Raw genomic sequence first — 16,147 nt, 5'->3', positions numbered from 1 at the left:
GAACCACACCCACAGTGTTGGCAACCCTGGGACTTAATGAGCTCCACACACCCAGGTCCCAGGATCCCTCAACAGACAGTTCAGAGAGCCTGGCCCCATTCCTGCCACCCCACCCATGCACTTTACTGGGACTGCCCATCGAGATGTTTCTGCCAGATTTCCGTTTGGGTGTCAGTATCATCTGAGGCAACTGATAAGAATTTATATCAAAAGAGAACATCAGAATCGCATGGGGCACATAGTTTTATGGTTACATTTCTTTAACGTCCTAATTGAAATACTGGGATGGGAACAGGGTGCAGTTTGGATTGAAACCAGATACTAGGTTGTAGAGTTACACGCAGTTGGGCAGAGAACACAGCAAATCCTGGCCACACCAAGGCACAGCTGGTCTCTTTCCCATTTTAAAACCAGCACCCCTTCCCACTATCCATTCAGATCACTTCTATTCTAGACCATAAAAATATTCAGAGACCGGGAAAGAGGAGCAGATGTGACTGGTCGGTCCCTTGGTACCAGCAACCACACACAGCCCTGCTAAGAGCCAGGGCTATCTAAAACATGGGCTTCAAGCACAGGAAGCTAGGCCAGGGTGACAGCAGTATTTGTCACCTTGTCTCACTGCCAAGTGGAGGACCTCAGCACATAAGCCTGAGGACTTCTGGGGGCTGGTCCCTCTCTCCACAACAAGTAGAAGTCCAAAGCAAAAGTCAGTTCCAGGAAAGAAGGAAGAGAAGACCGGAGGTTTGCTGCAAAGTGCAGATACCTGCATGAGGGTACTAGGGCAGACGCCATATTTCTTTCCCTCCCCCATTTCCTGGAGAATGCTGGGTAGGAGGGGGCAGAAGAACAGATTCAACCAATGCTCCTGTGAGGTAGATCGCAGAAAGTCTTCTGTCTTAAACAGTATTAAAACCTGTGTGTTAGTAGGACGTGGTGATGTACACCTTTAAACCCAGCACCCTGGAGGCAGAAGCAGGTGGATCTCTAGATTTGAGGCCAGCGTGTTCTACAGAACTAGTCCAAAAGGCAAAGAAACTGCCTTGAAAAGAAAGGAAGAGAGGAAGGAAAGGAGGGAGAGAAGGAGGGAGGAAAGGAAGGAGGAAGGAAACCTGTGTGCTGTGACTTCTGTGGATCTAGAAAAGTGACCCAGACACCATCTGAAAACAAGAAGGGAACCTGGGGGTACGGCTCTGGGTCCCACCAGCACCATCCCACGTGCACACAAAGACTTCTTACTGATTACATCAGGGGCTCTAGGTAAGACTGGCTTGCAAAAAGTTCCCAAGGGCTAGATTGAATCCAGGAATTCTGCGCACATCAGGTAAACATTCTATCACTGAGCCACATGGCCAGCTCAGAAGACACTTTAAAAAGAATGTTCTCTTTTAAAGAACTACTGTTCCAGGTGCCAAGACTGTTTTCTTTGATCTTGAGGTTAGGCAAGAGGGCCAGGCCAGAGTCACAGGAGGCTGCGTGGTCTATGCATGCAAAGCCCATCTAGGGGCTGTATTCTCACCCAGGATGTGGGAAGTGAGCAGACACAGTGTCCGTGCAGACCAAGGCAACAGCACTTTGCCGCTCTTTGGCCAGGAGACTGGGGGCCTCCAGAAACTGCTCTGTTTATCTGTAATATGGGACAAATGACACCAGCCCCAGGGACTGGTACAATGCTTGGCCAAGACAAACAGCAGCCACTGTCCTGGTACAGAATTGGGGCTCAAAAACTGCCATTTCTCTTCCTTTACCCCAGCAAAGGAATCAGTCGAGAGCTACTGTGGAAATAAATGGGTCTAAAAGTCCATCATTCATGGCCAGGGAGGCCTGTGGCCTGGGGTGGGAAAGAGGAACGCTACTGACTCCAGATGCACACACCCAGGTCCTCAACACTTTATCCCATATGGGCTAAGGAAAGCCAGGGCAGGCTTGGCGGCTGAGCAACTCACTGGAAAACAACTGAGGAAAAAGAATGAGGCCACCATCTCATTTGTATATCCAGATAGGAGCTCAGGGCCTCTCCACACCATTCCCCAGCTTATACAAATATGGAAATCCAAGTCGCTGTGCAATCCAAACACCTAGAATACACACTTTATTCCTTCCCTACACATTTTCCACGGTCTTTTTACACAACAAGCTGTGTCTCCGCCACAGAGGATTCCAAGATCGATACAAAGTATCGCCACCCTCAGAGAACTCCTGAGGGACGCCCACCATTATGTCTATCCAGTGGTGTGGGCCCGAGGAGGGAAACATGCTCCTAGAAGTCTTAAAGGAGTGAGGGTCATTGGAGTCTGGCCCCAGGGTGGCTAGAGGGTAGCTGAGGGCCAGCTGGGAGAAGAGCCCTGCTTCTAGGCAGAGGCAAAAGCTTGATAAAAAGCGTAGAATGTGGGGGGCTCCTGAACCCACAGACCTCAGTTTACTGCAGAGCATCTGAGGCAGCAAGAGCTGGCTGGAGCAGCCTTGGGTCGCGGTTCATCCTGAGTGTAGAGCAGAGTGCTTCTCGGGCACAGCTGTCACTGTCTCATAAAGATGGACCCCATTAGCAGAGAATTCAGTCTGGTGAGCAAAGAAGCAGGTGAGACAGGAAAACCTGTCAGGTTAGGGGTAAATAAAAGATCTTGGAGAGAGGAATGTGACAACGCCAAAGGCATATCAGAGTAGAAACGACGAATTGAGATGCCATGTCAGGCACGGGAGTGTGGTGGGAAAAGGAAGCAAGATAACCAGCAGGCTTTTCCGTACAGGTAGATGATCCTGCTAACAGATGTGAGGCTCCCTAGATCACAACCCTCATCCTTGGCCAGATCAGGTTCTTAAAGGCTTTGACTCAGAGAAACCAGTAGGGGGAGCTATGGGCATTCCCTTCCCTTTCCTTCCCTTCCCTGACATCACTATCAGAAAGTTCAGCCAAGACTTCACTTCTCTGTTCCAAAGGCCTAAGGCGGCCCTGGTTGGTTACCTTGTTTCAAAGCCTCCGCATGAACACCTCAGTGTCTGCAGACTGCTCTGGGATTTTCCAAACTTGAAAGTTGTTGAGCTCACTATCTTTTTTTTTTTATTTATTTAATTTACAAAGTCACACGCAGTTGACATCACTCTGACCTTTGGGTTCCTCAGAACCTAGGCTCCCCTAGAAAACATTTTTAGGGAACTCATTGTGTCTTTGTGGGCGTATCTTTGGCCATCCTTCTGTCTGAACCACTGGAATAAGACTGACGTAAAGAGGAGAGTAGACAAGTAGGAACAAGGCACCAGTCTGGAGGCGGACACAGCCATACTCAAACTCCCATTAGTCACTTTCTCAACGTCCTCACAGCCACAGGAATCTGAGAAACTTTCCCCATGAGGCTGCTGAAGGAGGTGATGCGCGCACACCGAGCGTGTGGAGGCTGCCGAGCCTCTCGGTTATTCTTAGCGTCATTTTTATCAGCACAGCAGTGGTGCCTTCCTTTCAGTTTGCTCCCTCGGGACTCCTGGCTGAGATAGCCTTCTCCACCCTCCGTCGTCGTCGTCTCTGCCTCTCACTGGGTTAGGTTCTGCTTCTGACTCAAATGACACCAGAGACTACAGCCAAGACAGACTTCCATCTTTAGCGTCAGCTCACAGATAACTATCAGGAACGGAGGCATTGGAGGTAAAGGGCCAATGAAGGAGCAAGAGCAGGTGCAGGGTTCTGGGCTCCATTTGATTTCTGGCCTCAGTTTCACTCCATTAAGATGGCGTCCCATGGAACTGGAGAGACGGTTCTGTGGCTTACAGGATTTGCTGCTCTTCCAAAGGACTCAGGTTCAATTCCCAGCACCCACAGCTCACGACTATCTGTAAGTCTAGTTCCGGGGGATCCAATGTCCTGTTCCTGCTTCCTCGGGCACCAAGCATGCCCATGATACACAGATGTATTCAGGCAAAACACCCATACACATAAAATAAAATAATAAGGGGGAATAAAGAGGGGCTCATCATGGAGGTGTCAAAAAACTGGCAGTGGGGTCAAAGACAGGGACTCACACCACAGGGTACCAGGAGCCTGAAATCTCAGTCACAGGGTCGTGGGCTGCCGAGGGGTAGGGAGAACCTAGGACTCTGCCCGGAGTCATTCCACTAGAGGAAAGGGGCTGCCAGACAGCCGAAACACAAAACTGATGGGACTCAGTGACACAATGGTTGGATGTGCCTAGGAGAGGAACCTGAGAGGACTAGACAGGGCACCCATAGCCTCTAGTCTCTGTCCCAGTGTTCTACTTTTATTGAATGAGGCAAAAGTGAAGCTAAACAAAGCCAGCTAAGAGAGGTTAAAAAAAAAGCGCCCCCACCCCCAGCAAGCCCCCAGGCCCGTAAGTATGCCCAGTTCTTTGTGGCTCTCAAAAGACCCTCTCCTCGGTCTCTGTGCCCACCACGTTCTTCACCTGCTTATCCAGCCCACAAATATTTACTGAGCACCTCCCATGCAGCGCGATGCCCTAGGTCTTAGTGTCCAATTAAAGAACTGTATTGAAGCAGTCGCACTATGGTATAAAGCCGGCCTGGAAAAGACCCAGGGGAGGCGGGCAGGGAATTTTACTACAGCACCTGGAAAGGAAGATGAATGACTGTCATCAGGGCCTAAAAAAGTAAGGCATTAGATGGAGAAAACCCTCCAGCTCAGAAAAACAGGCATGGGGCCTGGCCTGGAGAATGGGGACTGGCAGGGAACTGCTTCCAACATGGAGGGGATCTTTAAAGTGTGCAGTGTTGAGATGTAGTGGCCTGCTGAAACTCTAAAGGTCTAGGTCTGCGCTTAAACTGAGAGTCTCTGAGGAGGGGGTCTCTGGGTTCTCTCTAGCAGGCCCTGCTCTCTCCAGGGCTCCCCAGGTGCTTCCTCACAGCTGAGGACTTGTCCTCCAAGCTCTGGCCCGACACCCCCACCCAGCAGTGCCCCCATGTGGTCCTAAACCGCACCGTCCAATAGACAGAGCATGGAGACAGGCACTGCCACTTAGGAAAACAGAGACTTGGGCTGGGGAAATGGCTCAGTAGGTGAAGCACTTGTTGCACAAGTGTGAAGACGCCCTGCTCCCACATACACAGCTGCCGTGACTGTGTGTGCCTGCAACCTCAGTGCTGTGGGCAGAAGAGGTGGGAGAGCTGTAGGCAGAGAGCTCTAGGCCCAGTGAGAGACTGTGTCTCAGCAGGACACCTGATGTCCCCCTCTAGCCACCATGCCCACATAGACGTGCACATGCACATCTAATACATTCTCTCTCTCTCTCTCTCTCTCTCTCTCTCTCTCTCTCTCTCTCTCTCTCTGTCTGTCTCTCATACAAAGAAGAAATAGTTTCGGAACTTGCACCAGAACCACTGATTCAGCAGCTCCATTTAACTATGCTGAGTTGATTTAGTTGCGGACATGTATAAAACAGGCTGAACCCTGAGGCTATGGGCCCTGAGAACAAAGTGGCCAATTGCTCCATACCTACAGGGACAGGGACTCCTCCCTGGCGATATCTGAGGAGGACCCTCGTGCTAAGTGTGAAGTGGAAGGCAGAGATTTGAGGTGCAGGAAAATAGAAAAAAAAAAAAAAGAAAGAAACTCACCCCATATTGGCCATGTCCTACTTGTGTCCCCGTGTCCTGCTGTTCCATGACCCAGGACGTTCTTGTCTCTCTTCTTTGCTAAGTCCTTTAAGCCTCAGCCCTGGGGTCAACTCCTAAGAGTCCATCTGTCCTTCAGACAAGATTGTCTTTCTGTGTGCCTGTGTCCTCCACATCAGCAAGCCAGAGCAGCACAAATGTGTTCCTACCCCAACTGAACTGTAAAGTCCCCAAGAGCAGGGACCATATCTCACTTTATTATATCCTGACTGCAGTTTCCCCTCCTTCCTCGACCCCCAGATCCACTCCTCCTCCATTTCCTTTCAGAAAAGAACAGGCCCCCCAGGGATACCCATCAAACACGGCCTTACAAGTTACAATAAGACTAGGCATAAACCCTCAAGGCTGGACAAGGCAACCCAGGAGGAGCAGGCAAAGGAGTCAGAGACAGCCCCACTCCCTTTGTCTACCTTTCTAAACACCCCAGGACCCAAAAGCAAGGTGGGGAAGAGAGGGTTTATTTGACTTACATTCCACATCATTGTTCATCATCGAAGGAAGTCGGGACAGAAACCCAAACAGGGAAGGAACCTGGAGACAGGAGCTGGTGCAGAGACCATGGAGGGATGCTGCTTACTGGCTTGCTCCTCATGACTTGCTCAGCCTGCTTTCTTACAGACTCAAGACCACCTATCCAGGGATGGCACAAACCCTACAACCAGATCTTATGGAGGCATTTTCTCAACTGAGGTTCTGTCCTTTCAGAGGACTCTAGACTGTGTCAAGTTGACACAAAACCAGCCAGCACAGGTACCTAGTAAAGACTTATAAGTAGATAGATATCAGGCAATCGTAAGTAGGTAAATCTCCAGCGGATTTAGCCTCTCCAGGGGCCACCGTGCGTATGCAAGTTAAAGCCTATCCAGAGTCTCCAGGAAAGCAGCACTGTGGATGTTTGAAAGAGCACAGACAGGGGCTGGAGAGATGGCTCAGCGGTTGAGAGCACTGACTGCTCTTCCAAAGGTCCTGAGTTCAAATCCCAGCAACCACATGGTGGCTCACAACCATCTGTAATGAGATCTGATGCCCTCTTCTGGTGTGTCTGAAGACAGTTATAGTGTACTTACACATAAAATAAATAAATAAAATATTAAGAAAGAGCACAGACGGGTAGGAAAGGTGCCAAGTCCACCGGAAATCCAGTTAGCTGCTACTCTGAAAGGTTTGGCAATGAGCAGGACTGAGGCTACTGCTAGGTGCAGGATCCAGAGGGTTAACCCAGGTCCAGGCCCCTGGGTTCTTAAGCCCAGGAGGGCCCACCCTGTACCCACAGAGCACCTGAGTATCACGCTCACTGTCTTTCCTTCTTTTTTTAAAGGAAAATGTCTCTCTGATCAAAGAAATTAATGAGCTCCGCAGGGAGCTGAAGTTAACCCGCTCCCAAATCTATGACCTTGAATCAGCCCTGAAAGTATCCAAGAAAACGCGAGCACAAGAAGCTCCAGAGTCAGGTAATGCCGAGAGGGGTTGGGCACTGAGACCAAGACCCAGTGACGGCCATGAGCAGGTCTCCCTTTGACTTCTTTCAATACAGGGTCACATCCACCCATGGTGTTTCGGAGCCTCTCCAAGGCACACATCAGTTCTCCAGAGGATCTGAGGAATTTCCCACATACATGTTCCCACTGATGGGGCCCTAGGCACCTGTCTGAAATCCTCAGTGTTAGCTACAATTCAGAACTCAGAATCTTGCGGGTTTTAGAAAAGCGCACACTGTATATTATGCAACATCCCCAGGAGGTCTGGGGCAGTGCCCTGAAATCAAATATATTAGTATTCTGCAGTGACTTGTGAATATTCAAACCAGGCTTCATGAATTTAAAAACACGTTCCATTTCTTTTAAATCTCAATCCCCCCCCCCACACACACACACACCTCTACATTTTAGAATTGTGGGTAAGGGACCTGTACAATGAAAATTAAAACAAAATAATGAGAAACTACTTATAGGGAGGGAGGAATTACATAAGAAATGTCCACTAAGTTGGTGACTTTGATGACACATTAAAGCACCTCTGAATTATCTGATAGCCAAGGCATAAAGGGAAATAGAGAAGTATGACTGTGAATGCCCACACTTGGGAGACTGAGGCAGGAGCATTGCCATGAGCTCCAAGCCTAGGCTACAGTATGAGACCCTGTCTTGAAAAGGGGGTAGTTTACATAGTGGTCATTGCATGGCAGAAAGAAGGGTTTGGTCTGTTCGCTTTTTCTCTGGAGAATAAACTTTTTCCTGGCACTGGAGCCTATGAGAAACACATCACACAGTTCTCTAAGAAAGGAATGTTGACCGACAGCCTCCAGTCCCCACAGGCTCTGTGGCAATAAAGAAATGCTGTCCGTCATCTTCATACCTGATGATCAGGACCAACCAAGGACATACAGCATCTCTATGAAGGGTTAGCCAGCGAAGCTGACACACCCTGTCTTCTGTTGGTTGCTATTCAGGAACAAAGACTCGTGCGCCAAAGCATCCCAGAGCAATGCCTTGGGATTCTGGATGCCACAGGAACTCTCTGGGCTATTTTTGTGATCTGTGTGGAGCCCTGTGCTATGTGACTATGTGCAGTCTATGATGAGCTCCACGTATGATTCTGGTGCCTTATCCTCACGGCCTTCTTAGAGTAAGGGGACTGCCTGATTTTCACACAGCAATGAGATCACCTAGTGACTCTCAGGGCCTGGACTGCATGCATATCTGTTGTTAAGCGTATACGTATATATTCTTGTATACAGTTGTGTCAGGTTACAGCTAGTATGACAATTAGAACCAGAGTGGTACCCGGAGCCACCATCTCCAGTCCTCAACATGGACATGAGAACACGGTGTCCATCCTGAAGCGTGTGCTACGGATTTTTCAGAGCTGAGGCCACCTTCTTTTGGGTCAGCGGGGGTCAGGGGAGGGTAAAGCTCAGATTTACCTGTCGACAACTGCAAAACTTCTCTTAAAATATTACAAACCCGGCATGGTGGCGCACACCTTGAATCCCAGCTCTGGGAAGGCAGAGGCAGGTGCACCTCTGTGAGTTCAAGGCCAAACCTGGTCTATCTAGAGAGTTCCAGGAAAGTCGGGGCTAAATAATGAGACCCACCTCATAAGAGATGGAGGGGGTTGGGGGTGGGGTAGAAAGCCTGCCACAAGAGCCACTAGGTATAATGGCACACATCTGTAGTCTCAGGATTTGGCGGAATGAAAACAGAAGTCTTACCCCAGTGCAGGGGTAAGTGGAGAAAGAAAGACAAGAAGATCCCAGGGGCTCGCTGGTTACTAACCTGGCTGAAAACAACTATCTTCAGTTCAGTGAGAGACCTGTCTCACGGGAATAAGAGGTCGAGAGCAAGAGCAAGACACAGATGTCCTCCTGTGACTTCTCCATGTGCACCTGCGCACACACCAAGGAAGAGGGGGGAGGGGAGGAGAAAGGATAAAAAAGGAGAGGAGAGGAGAGGAGAGGAGAAGAAGGAAGTGGGGAGAAAATACTATATAGATTTACCAAAGCACTTTGAAAAGCTCTTAGTTGACACACACACACACAAACACACACACACACACACACACACACACACACACACACACCAGGCTCTTTATAATAATTGATATGGAAATTTCCAGACATAAAAAGTTGAAAGCAAAAATCTGGTGAATTTGCACGAATCCATTTCCCAACTTCAGGAAGCATTGATCCCCACCTCTCTAGTCTCTTCAACATCTGCTACACACACACACACACACACACACACACACACACACACACACACACCCCTAACACTCACACCATGAGCTGTCTGAAAACAAACCAATCATATTCATCATCCACTACAGATTTATTCAAGCAGCACTCGCTGTGACACTTGGTGACAAGGCATTCCAGTTGTTGACCTTGGTTGTGCAAAACAGAAGCCTGACCTTGGATTCTGAAATGTGCGCCCGCCCCCTTCCCAAGACAAGCCAGTGCAAAAATACACATTCTTCAAGTTGCGTAGACCTGGTCCATTTAGCTGGTGTTTAAGAATCCTTTGAAGAAGAGAACTCATCGTTCCCTAACCACTACTTGAGTTTTAAAAACATTTATATTGTTTTCAAATTTGCAAGACAATTAACTAACAGACCCAGCAGATATACCTGGTTGTTTTCACATTACTAAAACCACATCACTAGAACTTACAACCAAAGCTGGCTATTAAAAGACAACTAAAATGGCATAAATGATCTGTGAGAACAAAGGGAGCACCAAAGGAAATAAGAGACCGGCAGAAAGCTGGGAAATGGGTGGGCAAATGATCCCTACTGCAAAGGCCCGGGAACTAGATCCTAAGCTGAAAGTCAAGAGCATAAGAAAAGATCCAACATACGCTAAAACCTCCAAGCTCAAGCTGTCGGATAGAACCAACAGAGACCACGAAAAGTCAGACTATTAAAATGAGACGGTGACCCCACAAGACGGTAAAAGGATAATCTGAGATGGATCTTCAGGACCTGCATGGTAGGAGAGAATTGACATCTAACCTCTATGTGTGTAGCGGCATGCATGGGAACACACACAGGCACACATGTGTTCCCATGCATGTACACTCAGACACGTGTTCACACACGTGTATGTGTGTTCACATGCACACAGAAAATGGAGGAAGCGCTGAATGAGGGAATATGTGCTTTGACATGAACTGTGTGTCAAGAGCCATGTCTGTGTCGACAGCACCCCAGAGCCTCAACCCCACGGGAAATGCCAAAATCTTCCCTCCTGGTCCACGTGCAAATGTTGACAGCATGTGCAGAAAAAAAGATACACACCGTAGTTTTCTTCTCCCTCACCCCCACCCAAATATTTCTGACCTGAAGACAGCTCCCTACAGAGACCACCTCCTTGTCAGGGCGTATGTAATAATCTGGTCTCTCTGTTCAACCGTATAATAAACACACCGAGCGGGCTGGGGATTTGGCTCAGTGGTAGAGCGCTTGCCTAGGAAGCGCAAGGCCCTGGGTTCTGTCCCCAGCCCCGGAAAAAAAAAAAAAAAGAATAAACACACCGAGCTACTGGGGTTGCTGTGGCTTCTCCGTCAGAGATCCAGTCCCCTTGATTCTGGATTCTCTTTCTCTGCCTGTCCTTTCTTCAATTCTTTGCTACCCCAAGCAGATGACGTCCCTGGAGCTGTACAAGGACTCAACATACATGCACACACACACACACACACACACACACACACACACACACGGGACACACATGAAGAAATAATAAAAAGATTTAATACTCTCTATGTTTAAAGAAATAAAAAGTGGAATTTGGGGGTTATGGATTTAGCTCAGTGGTAGAGCACTTGCCTAGCAAGCTCAAGGCCCTGGGTTCGGTCTCCAGCTCCGAAAAAAAAGAAAAGAAAAAAAAAGTGGAATTTGAATTTTTATTTTTTATTTTATTATTCCTATTATTGCTACTAGTAGTAGTAGTAGCAGCAGCAGCAGCAGTAGTAATAGTAGTAGCAGCAGCAGCAGTAGTAGCAGTAGTAGTAGTAGCAGTAGTAGCAGTAGTACTGTTAGTAGTAGTAGTAGCAGTAGCAGCAGTAGTAGCAGCAGTCGTACTGTTAGTCTTTCCAGTCAGAGTTTCCTTGCTTCTGCCTCTGCCTCCCAAGTGCTAGAATTAAAGGCTTGGCTGCCTTTAATTTAGCTCAGTGGTAGAGCAAGCACTCTAAAGGCCCTGGGTTCGGTCCCCAGCTCTGAAAAAAAAAAGAAAAAGAAAAAAATAAATAAAGGCTTGGCTGCCAACACAGCCATCACCTCCCAGCTTGAATTTTTTTTAATTATTTATTTTTATTTTATGTGCATTGATATTTTGCCTTCATGCATGCCTGTATGAGGGCGTTGAATCCTGGAGTTACAAGACAGTTGTGAGCTGCCATGGGGATGCTGGGAATTAAACCCATGTCCTCTAGAAGAGCAGTCGGTGCTCTTAACCACTGAGCCATCTCTCCAGCCCTTGAACCCTTTTTTTTTTTCTTTTCTTTTCTTTTCTTTTTTTTTTTCAGAGCTGAGGACCGAACCCAGGGCCTTGTGCTTGCTAGGCAAGCGCTCTACCACTGAGCTAAATCCCCAACCCCGAACCCTTTTTTTTTAAAGCAAGAGTCTTCTAAAATTTTATAGACAACTTATATTTAAAAACCACAAATAACCAAAGTAGTAGAAATGAGAACTGTAATTATTATAATTAGAACCTCAGTGAACTAATGGAGCTCTAAGGTAGATACACACATCTGCAGGCAGATGCTGTGAACTAAAGAATGAAGATGGTGGTGGCCGGGTGTCAGCCCAGACAAGACAGAGCCAGGATGGTGCGGACTAAGCCAGCAGCTGTCTGGACTATGAGGAAGGAGGAGGCCACCCCAAGGAGTAACTGGGAGTTTTCAGAATAGATGAAAGATGGCGACCATCTGATCCAGAAATCCTAATGGTTCCCTAAAGGATAATTACCAGCAAGCCTACATCAGAACCACAGAACACGGAAGATGGGAAGTCGGGGAGAAGAGCAAGGGCTCAAACTCAGGAGAATGATGGCAGGCGTCATGTAGCATCTCTGTGGCAACAGTGAGAGGCAGTGCTGGTGACACAGACCCTTCAGAGTGCTGAAGCTTGGTGGCTACCCCAGACATATATCACTAGGGAAACGACTTCTTTCAAATGGAGCTAAAAGGAAAGAAAATTGACAAGAATTGAACTTTGTCCCCCAACAAAACCTTCTTAAAAATCACTTTTAAAGATTGTATATCAGAAGAAAAATGGTCCTAGAGGTAAGTGTGCCAGCAAGGAGAAACATGGACAAAAGGGGCAAATGCAGGCACCGAAGACTAGGGGTGGCTTAGCACAGGGAAGACAAAGGCTGAACTGTGGATCCAAACAGCAATTCAGAAGAACCAAAATACTGGGCAGAAGCTTCGAGGCCGGAGCTCTGGAACCAAACCACTCTGTGTCTCTGATTATTTCACAACAGGAGAACCACTCTGTGTGTGTGTGTGTATGTATGTGTGTATGTGTGTGTGTGTGTGTAAATGCAGATGAATGTGTACCAGAGTGCTAACTATACACAAGTTTTCAGAAACTCTCCTGTCTCGACTCCCATCTCCCCGTAGTTCTGAGTTCACACACAATACATACATAATATATTATACTATATATAATATAGTATTTAATATATGCATATGTTATGTGCATATACATGTATTATATATGTGTGTAATATATACATGTATATATACACTATATACACGTATATATACATTATATATAAGTACATATACTCATATACACATATATATCATGCATATGATATGTCACATGTCATACATGTGATATATATTGTATACATATGTATATAATATATATCTCCCACTGTGCTTCATGTGTGTTCTAGAGTTTCTAACTCAGCCTCCCTGCACTGCATTCTTTATGTTATATGAGCATATTAAACTTTTTAGAGCCTAGAGGGATGATATAAAGGAAGGTGGGGGAGAAATAAAGAGAAATCTTGCAAACCACCAGAGGGAAAATAGACATGACACAGCGTGTAGAACGGAGGTGGGAGTGAGTCCCTGCGTCCCTGGCCACGTCCTTATCTTCCATCATTTGAAGTTGGATTTGGGACTGAGAATGCAGCTCGCCCGTCACTGAATCTCTACCACATGCCTGAGGCTGCTGGGTTCAGACAGCAACACTGCAAATAACAATAGTGGTGATAATAATAACTTCATTGTTTAAGCAATACCGGCCATCTGTCTAGCAAAAGAAGCCTGTGAGCAGCATGCAGAGGGGGACACTGACCAGGTCAGGAAGGTGACAGGTTCTGAGCAGAAAAGGAGCAAGGAGAGAGTGGGGATGTGAGCAGAGAGGCAAGAGCAGATGGCTTCCCACAGCTGTGGAAGAGGCAGGGCTTCAAACACCAAAGGCAGCCCCCGTAAGACTCACCCACAGTATGAGGAGCAGGCAATTTGCTATGAGAAAGAATGGAGAGAAGCCACAGGGGGATGATGGGAGGGGATGGGAAAAGCACGGCCCAGGCTCTAGGGACGCTCACAAACCAGAGTGGGAGACAGAGCAGGAAACAGCAGATGGCCACGTGGGGTCTACTGGGCCATCTTCTCCAAGCTGTAACCCCAATAGACAATGTGACCCAAGTCAGGTGTGTTTCAAATAACTGCCAGGCCAGCCTCCAGCCTGAGGCTGTGGGTTTGGTGGACCTTCCTTGCCTCTGTGGAGAGCCTACCACTGTCCACCTCTGAGGTCCCTCACTCTGTGATTGGGCATCCTAGAAGGCCTTATAAGTTACAGTTTAGGGCTGGAGAGATGGCTCCATGGTAAAGAGCACTGGCTGCTCTTCCAGAGGTCCTGAGTTCAATTCCCAGCACCCACATGGTGGCTCACATCCATCTGTAATGGGATCTGATGCCTTCTAGTGTACATGAGGACGGCATACTCATATATAAAAAGAAAGTTACAATTTAGAGCAAGATTCTTAGATCACATAGAGGGGTGCTGTGGAGAGAAGAAACTACCGTCGGCAGGCCTGTGGTAACCAGGAAGAAAAGCTCTGTGCTGAGTCTCTCAGGCTGACCCCAAGTGCCTCCAGGACTTGAGGAAACACTTCATCCCTCAGGAAGCTGGATGGTGACTGGTTAAGTGTCTGTCTCTGAGGGCTAGTGGGAAGGACCAGAAGACAGAAGCTGATGCTGAGTGGTCAAATCCAGGGCAGTCGTTTCCAGAAACACTGAGTAGCGTGTATCGGAGGGATGAAGGGTTGATACTTGAGGGGAAGAAGGGACAACCACTAAGATCGTGAATGTGGGACTGCAGAAAAGGACTTGTAGAAGTAAAGGCAGGAAGAGGAGGGACCAGGCTCTCCAAGGAAGAAGGGCGAGATAAACCGATTGCTCTTTAAACGCTGGCCAAGGCAAGGCTGACCACTGGCCACTGCTGACTGCTTCCTTGTAGAAACGGTTTCTCCCTTCGCCTCCAGCATCCATTCTTTTCTAGTTTTCCCTTTAGAGCCACAGGAGAGGGCTGGCTGGCTGTAGGAAGGAGAGACAGGCGGCGCCATCTGCTAAGACCAATGGAGGGGATGGAGGTCAGAGTTCAGGTGTGCTGCTGTGGGGATGGAAAGTCTGTGGCCTGTGCAAGGCGAACAGTCGGCTGGCTACCTGCTACTTTTCTCAGGCACACACAGCAGGCCAGACACGGGGATGGGGAGACCCTGTAAGGCCGGGCTGTCTCTGTACAGGCTGGGCAAGACACATGAAATGGAAGAACAAATCGATTAGAAAACAGGGGCAAAAGGGTGCCAAGAAAATGAAGGGGTGGGGGGAAGACTCATGGTGGATATAATGGGCCAGAGAAGACTGTGAATTTACAGCCCATCTCATAGGTAGGAGGGAACTGCAGGAAGAAGCAATCTTGTCTTGATTACTGAGGAGTCCAAACAGTGAAAGAGTCTGTGGTCAGGCTGGCATGCTGGCATGGGACATGGGCAGCAAAGGGACCCCTGAGTAGTGAAGAAAGAGGTGGCATGGCATGGGAGCCAATATTACTGCCAGGAGTCCAGACCTTTGAGGCCCAGGCTTGACAAAAGCCACAGATTCTGTGGATGCCCAGAATGAGGGCAAGATCAGAGGTTCAGGAAGCATTAGCAGATGCCACACAGAGAGAAGAGTCTGGATCTAGAAGCATCATCTTTTACCAGACTCCAGCATCAACCCCTGGGGAGTTATAAGTGTCCTCAGTGAGGCATTCACACAGGCTTACTTACCACTTGGAGTGACAGTGAAGTGACCTGTTTCTCTCTCCCTCTGTGGATGCTCCCAAGATGTTCAAAGGGGGTGGGTGACTTCAGTAGTTTAGTAAACAGGCTACAGTGACCCTGCTTTGTCCCTTACAGTGCTCACCAAGGATGTCGTCGGCACCAGTTCTACTATGAGGCTAAATGAACAAGAGGAAACCGGGAGGATCATCGAGATGCAACGCCTGGAAATCCGCCGCCTCAGAGACCAGATCCAAGAGCAGGAGCAGGTCCCAGGCTTCCACACCATCGCTGGAGTTCGGCTTCCTTCCCTCGTAGACTCAGATGTGGATTTTGAAGTGCACACCAAGTGACCTCCGGGCGAGCCATTTCCAGTCACAGCCAGAAGCACAGGATGCACCGGGTGTCTGCCACTGAGCCAGACTTCTACCTGAGTCCCACCAGCCTCTTTCATGGAAAGATGGGGGCAGGGGGCAGGGTCAGAATAAAGGTGTTTGCTCACAACCTTGTCCAGCTTCTGCTTAGGGTAGGGGCCACACAAGAAAGCCAGGAGGAGAGAGTGCCTGAGGACTGAGGGCTGTGGGTTCTCCGAAGTCACTGTTGTTTGTTCCTGTGTGGGAACTGGCAGGATCCAGGGCCAGCTTCCTGCCATGGGTCTGGGATGAGGACAGGGCTACCTGCTCACAACTTTTTTTTTTTAATTTATTATATACACAGTTCTCTGCATATATATCTGCA

At 48.3% G+C, this 16,147-nt stretch overlaps 1 protein-coding gene across 4 annotated transcripts in view; it reads left to right on the top strand.

Moving 5' to 3' along the window:
- The window catches only part of Cfap57 (cilia and flagella associated protein 57), a 73,686-nt gene extending 57,773 nt beyond the window's left edge, over positions 1 to 15,913 (top strand). For 3 of the 4 annotated variants that reach the window (XM_017593808.2, XM_039111195.1, XM_008764092.2), the window contains 2 exons: positions 6,953 to 7,085; positions 15,548 to 15,913. In XM_017593808.2, the coding sequence (XP_017449297.1) occupies positions 6,953 to 7,085; positions 15,548 to 15,762 (348 nt within the window). In that variant the 3' untranslated portion in view covers positions 15,763 to 15,913. Of the gene's footprint in view, positions 1 to 6,952; positions 7,086 to 15,547 lie in introns of those variants that run through there. The other variant, XR_010066613.1, reaches the window with a different exon arrangement.
- The last annotated feature ends 234 nt before the right edge of the window (positions 15,914 to 16,147 follow it).

Source organism: Rattus norvegicus, chromosome 5, assembly GCF_036323735.1.
Source record: "Rattus norvegicus strain BN/NHsdMcwi chromosome 5, GRCr8, whole genome shotgun sequence".
In the NCBI taxonomy this organism is placed as follows: Eukaryota; Metazoa; Chordata; class Mammalia; order Rodentia; family Muridae; genus Rattus; species Rattus norvegicus.
This window is presented reverse-complemented; position numbering and strand designations above follow the sequence as displayed.